The 13048-nt window shown below is 48.4% G+C and overlaps 1 protein-coding gene across 1 annotated transcript; it reads right to left on the bottom strand.

Moving 5' to 3' along the window:
* Positions 1-3911: 3911 nt before the first annotated feature.
* Positions 3912-12686, bottom strand: LOC142766034 (uncharacterized). The gene is made up of 3 exons (XM_075867849.1): positions 12182-12686; positions 10434-10941; positions 3912-4114 (listed from the first exon to the last, which is right to left on the bottom strand). Exons 1-3 carry the CDS (start codon positions 12684-12686, stop codon positions 3943-3945), a joined length of 1185 nt encoding a protein of 394 aa, XP_075723964.1. The 3' UTR covers positions 3912-3942.
* Positions 12687-13048: the final 362 nt, after the last annotated feature.

Here is a 13048-nt window from a genome sequence, read left to right as displayed (position 1 = left end):
CCTCCGCATGCTTCGCATAACTTTGATACCCAGGTACGTGGAATCTGCCGAATTTTCTTTTTGCATATCAGTGAAGGGCATATGTCCGTAGAACATGAGCCTACGCAGCTGTCCACTCTGTTGGTGCTTCTGCTGCTGGTGATGATTAAATATTTTCAGTGCTTTATAATGAGTCGGCCTTCAATTACAGCGCCAAAAAATGGCGCATCAATTCACGTACTTTGACGCCTGGCACGATTCTATGATTCTGCTACGCAATACATGATGCATTAAGGTGGCTCGTTTCAAACAGGGGCATTGCGCGTAGTCGACTGAAAAAAAAAACAAAAATTTGACGAGATGGCTTTCATCCTTCGATCGCCCTTCGAGTCACATTCGCTAAATTTTTGGGAGCAAAATCTAACTTTGTCCTGCGTCAGTAACCAACAGTATCTCCCGAACAGTATAATAGATGGCGCTGTCTCATAGAAGCACATACAAACTGCAATTGAGTGATAATATTCTAAATGGCGCTGTGCCGCTACTGGAGTACTCTCCGCTACACGGTATGCAGTGCGTGTGGAGAGGAAGAGGAAACTGCCGAACACTTGATAATGTTCTGTAAAGGGCTTCACCCGATAGTTCAGGATGATGGCGCAGAGTTTTTCAAAGCACCGGAGTTTAGGGATAGGGAGGGCAAAATAGACTTTAAGCGGGTAGAATTAACTAGAAGGAGGTTATCTGATCGGTGGCTAAAGTCAAAGCACGAGTCAAAAATTAAATCCTTCATTGCAAAGTACGAGTCCTCCACCTCACTATCTAAAGTAAAAAAAACAAGCCTAGTTTTGGTTCACTAAGTATTACGGCTTGGTGGCGTTAACCACCGCCCGATCTATAGGGCACATCCATATCAATCCATCCATCCATCCGATTACCATCTGCACGGACTGTGGTTGAGTGCGCGGAGAATTAGTGCCTCTTTCGTGGATTGCAACTGTGTATACGGACGGCACCCAAACCAACGCCACGGTGGTCAAAAACATCACAACCAAGATGGGCATCGCGGCGCGCCTGGTCAAGCGAATGTCGTCCCGCTACCAGGGCATGAAAGAGAGGGGGCTCCTGCCTCTGCTGCAGGCTTTCGTTATAAGCCACACGGCATATGCGGGGGCCTTTCACCGCTGGACCGGCGCGGAACGAGCCAAGATCGACGCTGCCATCCGGAAGGCATACACAGGGGCTCTTGGGCTCCTACCAGGCACAAAGACAACGGCCTTACTGTCTCTGGGAACACACAACACGCTCTCGGAGATCAGTGAGTCCCAGAGAGCTTCGCGGCTGAGCCGCCTGAGCGACACAGCCGCGGGCAGAGGATTACTCGATCGGGTAGGATTATTACCTCCTGGAAAACGCCCGGGAGCAGGACCGGACGGGGAGCTAGAAAAACAAGTCCCCCTGAGCGATGAGGCAGCGAGGAAGATCATTGTCTACCCGCTGCCAAAGAACATGGACCCAGAAAGGGATGCGGGCAGGCGAGCGGTGAGAGCAGCGGCGCTGGCCCGTCAACATCAGGGAGACGAGGGCGCAGTCTACGTGGACGCCGCAAGATATCAGGGAAGACGCAACGCCTTCGCAGCAGTGGTGGTCAGCGCTACTACCGGTAAACTACTAACAGCAAGCACCGTGCGCACCCGAACAGCCGGCCAGGCAGAGGAGGCGGTGATAGCCCTGGCCATAGGTAGGCCGGGCACGCGCACGGTGCTAAGCGACTCAAAGCAGGCAATCAGGAATTTTGCCCGAGGCATGGTCTGGCGGGGCACGGAGCGGCTAGTGACGTCCATCGCGGCTTCGCGGGCTGCTCGCGGCGCCGCTACAGGGCCAACCATCGCCCTCAAATGGTTCCCAGCCCACATGGGACAACTGGCTCCCGACATTGAGAACCGCAACGAGGAGGCGGACGCTGTGGCCCGTGATCTCATCGCGTGCCAGACCGCGGCAGCCCGTCTCCCTGAAACCAGCGGTGAAGAACGAGAAGAAGACCTCGATCCCCTCACCGACTACGGAGGGATCCTGGCGGCCTACAGAGAGGCCAGGAGAGCCTTTCCGCCCCCGCATCGTTAACTGTCACGTGCGGAAGCAGTGAAGCTCCGACAACTGCAAACGGAATGCGTGCTAACGCCAGCATTGGCCCGGCACGTATGCCCCGACATGTTTGTGGACGCTAAGTGTAGCGTGTGCGAACGTGAACTAGCCACCCTCCGCCACATCATGTGGGGCGGATGTAACAGTGGTGTGAACAATGGGAATAGGCAGTGCCAGGACGCCATGTATCCCGAAGAGGTGGGAGCATGGATGCGCTCCCAAGACCCAACCACACAACGAAGGGCCATCCAGCGGCTTGAGGAGGCCCTGGCAAAGCAGACCAGAAAGGGAACCGACGCCCCGGACAGCGGGAGCGGAGAAGCCCGAGTATCCAACGCCTAGCCAGAGCACAACGTCCTCAAGATCTAGGTCCTGGGACTATAGGACTATTAGTCATAGTCTTTAGATAGGGAATACCCGCGCCCTGTGCGGCCGGTGACTTCCCGCACGCCGGATGCGCGAAAAATGTTGTTTCTCTCTCTCTATATACGTGTCAGATCGTTGGTGGGGCATGGACGAAGCGGAGAGGTGGGCGTGGAGGATTGCGGTTGCTCGTGCTCGTCGTCGCCTGGATGCGCGAGGAACGAGCGCCTCTCTCAGTCTCCTGGATCGTAGCCGCACGTGTTGGATCGTTGGTGGGGCATGGACGAAGCAGAGTGGCGGGCACGGCAGCTCGTGATCGTTGACAGACAAGACGGACAAGACAGACAAGAAGGACAAGACAGACAAGACGGACAAGACAGACAAGACCGACAAGACAGGCAAGACAGACAAGACGGACAAGACAGACGGACAGACGGACGGACAGACAGACAGACAGACAGACAGACAGACAGACAGACAGACAGACGGACGGACAGACGGACGGAAGGACGTATGGACGGTTGCATGAACGAATGGGTGGGCGGAAGCAAGGACGGATGGAAGCTATAAAGGAAGCACGAAAGGATGAACGAATGAACGCACGGACACATGGACGGACGCGCGGATGGACGCTTTGCTGCACTGAGCATCATTCACTCCATGGATATGCTGTAAATTTTTTACGTCACGCATGCTATTCTACCATGCTGTCAAATTTCGCAATGGCGGCGTTTTAAGCCAATCAGACGTCGTAGCAACTCACTTGGCCAATTAGCGTCGATCAATAGCGGAATCGGACAACATGGCGCTGCATTGCAGTATTTTGTGGTGGTTCATGAATTGTTGCGCTGCAGATGACGAGACGAGGACAAGACAGGCACAGGACAGGAGGTGCGCGAACTCGCAACTGGTTCGCTCAGAACTTGCCGAGTGTCAAATATAGGATAAGAATCCATGGGATATGATGGATATGTGGATGGTGGAACATAGGTAATAGGATAGAAAAAACAGAGGCATTGAAAAAATATGGCGTATATCGTAAGCACATGCGAAATTTCCACAAATCAACGTAAATGCCACTTTCCAAAAAACCAATCGGAAGTCTGCGCACAACCTGTCCTGTAGTCCCTGCCTCGGCGCAACAAAAAATCATGAACATGACACTCGCCAGTCTGTACTTCTCAAAGGCTCCCTGTCACGCTGTAAGTGTGCCGGACGCAGGCGAAGACACTGAAATGGTGTTGAAGAATGTGGTAGAAGATATTCACACAAAACGAGTGTTCACAATTAAACATAGTTTATTATAGCAGTGAAACGGCTGCCAATAAAAACAAACATTCACGAAAATTTTCAGCTCCACGCCAGAAATGTCGGCGCAGCGTCGCATGACACACCACGCCAGTCGTTGGCGTTCAAGGCCAGTGCGACCAGCCGCTGGCGCCGTTGGCATGGGGGCCGTCACATGATTTGGTGCCAATAACGCAGTACGATACGGCAGAGACTGGCGTATCGTACCTCGAGATGGCACGAGGAGCCTTCGCCCATGGTCGCCACCGCCGACAGCACTTCCGGTAGACCAGAATGACGATGGGCCGACACAGTTTCAAAGCGAAACTGCGCCCCAGGTAACCTGCGTTACGAGCAATTGAGAGAAATTGAAAAAAAAGTTTGAGACGTCTGCTGCGATGCCTTAAAGACGCCTGCTGACACGCATTTGAAGGTGACGCGATGAGAACAGGGCCGCGCCGTGGTGGTCTATGGTAATTGGCTAAGTTGCTCGGCTGATGACCCGCAGGTCACGGGATTGAATCCCGGTGGTGCTGGTTGCATTTTTGATGGAGGCGAAAATTCTGTAGGCACGTGGTGCTCAGATATGAGTAAATAACCCCAGCTGGTTGGAATTTCCAGAGTCCTCCACTACCGTGTCTCTCGTAATCATATGGTAGTTTCGGGCCATTGAGCCTCACATACCAATAAATCAATCATAGAGCGATGAGAACGGGGCCTGATAATGCTAACACCGTGTAACAAAATATTGCCCTTAAAGTGTCCTCGCCATCCAGCCACGGTGTTATAGCGGCTGAGGCACTCGGCTGCTGACCCGCAGATCATGTGATCGAATCCCGACCGCGACGGTAGCATTCTCAAAGGCCGTTTGAGACGCATGTTTGTTGATTTAGGTGTAGGTAAAAGAACCCCAGGTGCTCGGAACATCCGGAGCCTTCCACAACGGTGTCTCTCAATGTTTTGGGACGCTAAACCCCAACAATTCAAAGTTTCAGCTCCACCAACCTGCAATCGCTGTTCCTCCCACAGAGAACTTTAATGCTCAATCCAAGCCCCACCGCGGTGGTCTAGTGGCTAAAGTACTCGGCTGCTGACCCGCAGGTCGCGGGTACGATTCCCGGCTGCGGCGGCTGCATTTCCGATGGAGGCGGAAATGTTGTAGGCCCGTGTGCTCATATTTGGGTGCACGTTAAAGAACCCCAGGTGGTCAAAATTTCCGGAGCCCTCCACTACGGCGTCTCTCACAATCATATGTGGTTTTGGGACGTTAAACCCCACATATCAATCAATCAATGCTCAATCCAATAGCGCTTACTAATTTTTGTGACGTCAAGTTCCTGGAGTCTGTCGTATAGCTGACTTTTCTCGCTAAGACACAGGTTGATGTCGCTGCAGCTTTAGGCCGAAAACAAACGCCCTGGTAAATTCCCCTCTTCTGCTAAGCCAAGTGTAATGCTTGAGGTAATACTTGAGGTAATGCTTTAGGTAACGCTTTAACAACGAATCTTTTTTTAATACAAGGGTTATTTACATTACCTCAATAACTTAAACATTAAAGCGGCTTTTGTTCCCTATAGCCCAGCTTCGCTTGCTAATTGACACCTAAACTGTTCCGCAAGGAAGTGCCTACTGCCCCATAAATACCTTTCACCAAATGGCGATGTACCGTAAATAAGACAGCTGGGTACACTGCGTCTGATAATGATGATTAATTGTGCCTGTGTGCTTTTTCATGTATAAAATCAACCGCTTGTTGCACATTTCACATCCGATGTTTTGAGGCATACACAGCTGCCACGTAATGTTACACGTGTTGAGGACACTCTTCGCACTATAAATAGCATTAATCGAATTTTCTTTTTTTTCGAAGCGCTTTCGTGCAAGACAATAGTGCAAAGTTGGGCGTGTGGCTGATAATGTAGCGTAAAAAAGTATAAGACACAGCACAAGGCAAGCACTTCTCTTCGTTCGTTGTGCTGTATCTTACTTTACGTGATCAGTTTCGTGCACGAGTATGGCTCTGCCGTAGATAACCTTCTTCAGAATCTTAACAGTGTAGCTGCTTCTACTCGGCTTACCCCCGTCCAAGTTCGCGATAACTACCGTCATACCGGTGTGCTCTCTGTCTTCGTACTCTTCATCCCCCAAAGGTATACACTTCAAATAGATCTGTATAGGTGGGCAAAACTGTACTAATAAACAGACTCTCCAGCTACTTTAAGTTTATGGTTCTCAGTATTAAAATTAAAACATGGCCCCACGCTTCGAGACGCTGTATTGGTCTTCAACACGTGCTTCCGACGCGTGCTCTCCCGCTGCGCTGATTTGTGTGGCGTGTGACGCAAAAGGTGGATGGGTCAGCGGGAAGAAAGGAAAAAAAATGGTAAAAAAGATCGAGAAGGAAACACAAAGAAGCAACGCGAAACGATAGAAAGAAAAACTACGTATCGAAAGAAAGATAGAAAGAGAGAGAAGGAAAGCGGACGTGAAATCACGCAAAACTAGTCACGTGACATGTTCCCGGCGAGCCCGTGTCATTTGAACGGGGCAGGCAGGGACATGGTCTTGAGGAGGCAGGTCCCTCGAGAGTCTCAACACTACCCTCCGTATTCAGAAACGCTACTTGACTTGAACTTGACTCGCCACCGGCTTCAATACAGCACAAACGCGCGTTTCGAACGCACTGTCTTTGGACGGTGCCAAGGCAGCACAAACAGACAGACGCGTTTCAAACGCGCTACATTCAAGGCTGTTTCGAGTCAAGTTCAAGTCATGGTGCGTTTATGAACACGGGCATACGGCTCTGCAGTTGGTTTCATTCTCACATGACTATATGCATTAAATGCGAAGCATTTATTAGCGAACTTCTTCAACCTTGAGCGTATGTATGTATGTATGTATCTATCTATCTATCTATCTATCTATCTATCTATCTATCTATCTATCTATCTATCTATCTATCTATCTATCTATCTATCTATCTATCTATCTATCTATCTATCTATCTATCTATCTATCTATCTATCTATCTGTCTGTCTATCTATCTATCTATCTATCTATCTATCTATCTATCTATCTATCTATCTATCTATCTATCTATCTATCTATCTATCTATCTATCTATCTATCTATCTATCTATCTATCTATCTATCTATCTATCTATCTATCTATCTAACCGCCTACGACTTTTAGCTCTCCTGGCCGTTTCGATAATGGTATCAATACCAAACTTGGTATCGCATAACATTACTGTACGAAGAACATATTTGATTAGTCATCACATAAAATCATGATATGTGTGCAATGAACGTCATGATTTACATTTCATAATCCTGCAGCTCTTGCGGTGGTTTCCTTCACGTGGCATTTGCAAAACTGGTATGGTATGGCATGATTGCATGGCGAATACAAGCGACAGACCCTAACATGAAAATGATGACGTGTAATGCGAAAATTGGCAGATCCCCCTGTACTGTGGGATCGACCATATGCGAAGCACGAACGAGGAAAGTCGATATGTCCCTTTAATATGGAACAACGTTACGAGGTGGACGTAAATTATGTCATACATGACTTCTATACCATTATTATCATGTTTGGATGTGTCATTCCCCTTCGTCGTCCGTTCACGTCATGTGGTACGATATTTCGTATATGTGGAACTAGCGAAACGGCCGCGAGCAGTGTGAGCGTAGCATGTAATGCTGTTTCACATGACACGCATATCAACATGTTTGGACATGTCGTTTACCTTCGTCGTCCATTCACGTCACGTAATATCAAATTCGGTATATGTGGAGCTGGCGAAACGGCCGCGAGAACACTATGAGCGTAACACGTTGTCATACTTACATGACATGCCGGGATTATCATGTTTGCACCAGTCATATACACTCGTCATCTATTGACGTCACGTAACACCAAATTTTGTATATATGAAGCTAGCGAAACGGCCGCGAGCGTATCATGAACATGGCATGTAGTCATGTTATTACATGACACGCATGTCATGATTATCATGTTTGTACCAGTCGTGTGCCTTCGTCATCCATTCACGTCCCATAATACTCAATTCGGTATATGCGACGCTACCGAAACACCGGGAGCGCACCATGAGCGTGATGTGTAGTCATGATAGTCATAACATAAAAATCATGACATGCATGTCATGATTTCCTCATTATAGTCTGTCACTTATGTTCGCTATGCAGCCACCTCATACCATACGAGTTTTGAAAAATGTCATGTGAACGAAACCACCGCAAAATCACTAAGACTATGAAATGTAAATCATAACAATAATGATATACAAGTCTTGATTTTTTGTTATGACTAGTTAATCATGCTCGACATACAGTCATGTTATGCCATACCAATTTCGGTATCGGTACCATTATCGAGGAGAGCTATAGGTCGTAGACAGACAGACAGACAGACAGACAGACAGACAGACAGACAGACAGACAGACAGACAGACAGACAGACAGACAGACAGACAGACAGACACAGATAGATAGATAGATAGATAGATAGATAGATAGATACATAGATAGATAGATAGATAGATAGATAGATAGATAGATAGATAGATAGATAGATAGATAGATAGATAGATAGATAGATAGATAGATAGATAGATAGATAGATACATAGATAGATAGATAGATAGATAGATAGATAGATAGATAGATAGATAGATAGATAGATAGATAGATAGATAGATAGATAGATAGATAGATAGATAGATAGATAGATAGATAGATAGATAGATAGATACGCTCAAAGCCACCGAAGTTTGCTATGAAATGCTTCGCATTTAACAACGACTACATGCCATGCTCATGATGCGCTCATGGTCGTTTCGCTAGCCTCACATATGCCAAATTTGGTATTCCGGTACGTGAATGGATGACGAAGGTGACTGGTGCAAGCATGATATACATGAGTTGCGTGTCATGTAACAACATGACAACATGCCAAGCTCCTGATGCGCCGGTGGCCGTTTCGCTAGCTTCACTGTTACCAAATTTGGTATTACGGGACGTGAATGGAAGACGAAGGTATGACATTTGTGCCAACATGATAAACACGCGATGTGTGTCATGTAACAACATGACTACATGGTGCGCTCGTGGCCATTTCGCTATAGCTTCACATGTACCAATTTCGGTATTACCCGACGCGAACGGAAATAGGTAAATGACACATCCAAACAAGGCAATCACGACATGCGTGTCATGTAATAACATGACTACATGCCACACTGATGATGCACTAGCGGCCGTTTCGCTAGCTTCACAGTTGCCGAATTGGGTATTACGTGACGCCAATGGATGACGAACGTATGTGACTAGTGAAAACATGATAGTCATGAGATGCCTGTCATGTGAAACATGACTACATGCCACAGTCAAGGCACCACTACATTTCGAAGTGACGCGGTGCGCGTGCTCACCGGCGTTCATTTCGTCGCGTCATGCCGGCGTTCCCACGCCAGGCGCCGGTCCTGCCATATACTCGCAGGCGCGCGCCGCGCTGCGTTGCTTTACGCATGCGCGTTTCAGCGCATCTGGCGTCCCTCCGTCATGAAAAGAGGGAGACGCAGTGTTGTCTGGGTAACGCATTGGCGCGAAATGCGGCATGTTCCTGACGATGATCGCACTGGTTGCCGTCGGGCCGCGCCGACGGACGCTGGTCGCGCCTGGCGTCAGACTTTAGAGTGCTCGCGTTTTGCAAACATGGCATCGCTGTGCCCAGCGTGCTCGCACGCAACGCTACATGGGAGTATATTGGACCCTTGATGATGTACTCGCGTCCATTTCGCTAGCTCCACATTTTTGTGTTGCTTTACGTCGACAGATGACGAAATATACGATTGGTGCAAACACGATGATCCTGACGCGCGTGTCATCTCAGAAAATGACAACGTACCATGCTCATGTGCTCATAGCCACGTATACTTAATTTGGTATCACGTGACGTCAATAAATGACGAAGGTAAACTACACTTCCAAACATAATACTCATGACAAAGAAGTCATGTACGGCATTATTTACCGCCACATCGTAACGTTGTGCTGATTTTAAAGTGACATATCAACATTTCTCATTCGCGCTTCGCATATCATCGGTTCACTGTGCGTGGGATCCGCCACTTTTTTTTTTGAACTTGCTATACAGCCACTACATGGCCTTAAGCACAGTAAGTGTGTGCCTTTCGCAATGTTTGACCCATTATATTGCGAAATCGTTACGATGTTCACATGTTCTGACGCCCGACGATGTACACTTGTACCACGCAATGTTACTGCGATGTTAGACGTTTTATTGCGAAGCCTGTATACGGGACCGTGTGCTTTTTGGGTCAACTTTTTTTCCCACAGCAAAAGTCATTTACCTCCAGTGCCTTTGTTCGCGCGGTCACCGCGTGCTCGTTTCTTCCGAGTAACTACCAGCATATGCGCTATGAACGAGCACCGAAGCAAGCCAAATGATTATTACTAACGGGAAGAGAGAAGGTTAACAGCTGTACAAGCGCTACAATTCAATGAGAGTGAACCTGATTCCGTTTCAGGGTTGAGGCCTTGAAGCTACTGAGTGAAACATCAATTGGACATGCGGCTCTACAACATTGCTGCGCTATAAAAACTGCCATTTCACCTGGAGCGTCTTGAGGCGCTCGAGGACACACCAACGCCAGCTCGGAATCGGGTGACCCAGACCTGGCAACACGCGGACGTACGACGCGCTGTCGGCGGCCGCAGGCGCATCACGTCGGTGTCGTCGTCGTCCGGCAGGATCGGGAACCGTCGTCTCTGCAGTCTCCGCGCCGCAGCGCGCCCTCTCTCGCTTCGCCACAGAACGACGGTGATGCCGACGACGACAATGATGACAGGCTTGAAGGTGGAGTCGAGCGCTCGCGCTTTCAAAATGAGCCGCAAATGCGTTGTCGTTGTAGCCCTGGAAGCGCCCGAGGCCAAGATACTGCACTGGCAATCGCTGCTGCGTGGCGGCCTCCTGGCACTTGGCTCTGCGTGGTGGCCTTGGAAACTTCGAGCTTGAGCGGTCCTCGAATACTCCCGGACGTGATCCACCTCGCGACCGGCTGAAGTCTGCGTGCCGACACGACTGTTCCCTCGTGTCACCGGAGGCAGTTGGCCGCCCGCACCTGCGAATAGTACGAATGAAACAAATAATTGGAGAAAAGAGTAGCTGCATGGTTGACGTAGCACTGAAAGGCGGATACCTATAGAACCAGAAATCACAGGTCAGGAGCTGCTTTTTGGTTGCGCATCTTCCATCTTTCCCAACATTCTATTCTTGCAAGCGCAGCATTCCATTCTTCTGATGGGCAAATTTTAACAGGGGGAATGGGTGCCATACTATTCTTGATGCACGGCTAAGTTGATGCCATTGGCGGAAAAAAACTGTGAGGGGGCAAGGGATCATGAATCCGAGTCATTAAAAATGTTAAGGGAGGAAGAAGCTCGTAACTGTTACGTTAGACAAACGCTATTTGCCGGCAACAATAGTTTTGCACCTTCTACGGGTGCTGCTGGGGTCCTATGGTACGGAGGAGGCAGCGCGCGCTGGACGGAATGGGTGGCGTCAGACGGGTTGCAATGACCAGACGAGGCAAGCGCAATCTTATGACGCTAGTTATTTTTTTTCTATCCTACCGTCTTGTTGAAAGCTAAGACAACTCTGCGGCCATCTTGCAAATTTCTTTTCACTACACCAATATTTATTTTTTGTTTATTTACAGTACCTTACAGAGCCCTCGAGGGGCATTGTGTAAGGTGGACGGTACAGATAATATGTTAGAAAAATATATATACATATTATCTACACATACATAAGCAAATAATGAATATAATATAAAATGCAGTTCAACTTATGAACATGTATATACAAGCAAAAGTACATACTAGAAAGTGAGTTACAGTATGTGAAGGTGAAATACAAAAAAAGAACTATTATGACAATAACTACAACCTAGCAATAGGGCAAAAACATCGGCAACAGTCCTATAAACTCTGATGATTACGAAGATGCAATGGAGCAGTTTTTGGTGCATAAGTATTTATTAGGAGTACGATAGAACTTTGTGTGGTCTAGTTCTGACGCAAGATAATCTATTAGAGTTCAATATATTATATAATACCCGTGTATATCCATGTGACAGCGAAACAGAAGTGGTTCAATATGACCTATGGCCAAAATCTTCGTTTCACCCAAATCAAGCAAATCTTCGTATAGACCCAAATATTTGTTTTGATTTGTGTCCACGATTTAAATTAGTCTATTCTCATCCTGTTCATTTCATTAAATATGAACTCACCATCCGTCTGGTGATACTGTAAGTCGGCTTTCTCGACGTGGTGATTGGCGACGATGCATCGACAGACGTGCGATGGCCGGTAGCGTATGACACAGGGGAAGCCACACCGAGAAGTCGGGCAGCCGTGGTAGCGGCTGGAGACCAAGCAGGTGGCCCGGATCGCATGGTTCGCGTTGCAGATCCTCCATGCAGACCTTGCTTCGGGAGAACTCGATGGCGTTGGAGTCAAAAACTTCGCAAGTGGCATGAACACGGTTCTCAGAAGAGTCGTCAACGTTTTCCGGGGTCGCCAAAGTTCCTCGCTTACCGAGCGACTCTTCTGAGAAGTTGAGATCGCCAGCTATGATGGTGTTGTCGGGACCGAGTTGGAGGTGGCTCTCCACAATCCCGGCTGACTGGCCCAAGTCTGGATCACTTTCTTCACAAAGCCGTCGTGCGCGACAGGCAGCGGACGTCAGAAATGACTCAATGACTTCAGTGACCACGTGACTCCGTGTGAGGTCGACTTGTGCGGCCACGCGTCTACAAGCATCGGCACGCCTTAGGACGGTTCTTGTCCCCGCACTTGACATGTCACAGATTCTACACTCGACTTGCGACGACGTGCATCTAGAAACACTGTAAAAAGTGGTGACGATGTGGTCACACGTGTTGTAGTCGGCTTGAATGTTTACAGAAGCATATTGACCTTGTTCGCGTTTTGGGGGTGGCCACACGATGTTGAGATCGCATTCGAAAGCTCGGCCTTCCATCGCGCGCCTCTGGCATTCAACAATGACCAATGAAAGCGATGACGGAGTGACAACCAACGACGACAATGAAGATTTCGGTGTTATTACTGATCGAGTGAAGGATGCCTTGATGCTTGGCTGTGCGAACAACGGGACTACCCCTGCGTTGTTGTTGCGAAGACCACGTTTTCAGTCTTCACGGA

Source organism: Rhipicephalus microplus, chromosome 1 (genome assembly GCF_043290135.1).
Source record: "Rhipicephalus microplus isolate Deutch F79 chromosome 1, USDA_Rmic, whole genome shotgun sequence".
Lineage (NCBI taxonomy): Eukaryota > Metazoa > Arthropoda > Arachnida > Ixodida > Ixodidae > Rhipicephalus > Rhipicephalus microplus.
This window is presented reverse-complemented; position numbering and strand designations above follow the sequence as displayed.

What these genes read in the sequence shown, in the direction of transcription:
- LOC142766034 (XM_075867849.1), bottom strand. Translation starts at nt 12,686, where the DNA reads ATGTCAAGTGCGGGGACAAGAACCGTCCTAAGGCGTGCCGATGCTTGT. An exon ending in TACGCTACCGGCCATCGCAC is followed by an intron (nt 10,942 to 12,181) that starts GTCTGTCGATGC and finishes TACTATTCGCAG; the next exon opens with GTGCGGGCGGCCAACTGCCT. An exon ending in AGCGCCTCAAGACGCTCCAG is followed by an intron (nt 4,115 to 10,433) that starts GTGAAATGGCAG and finishes CTCGTAACGCAG; the next exon opens with GTTACCTGGGGCGCAGTTTC.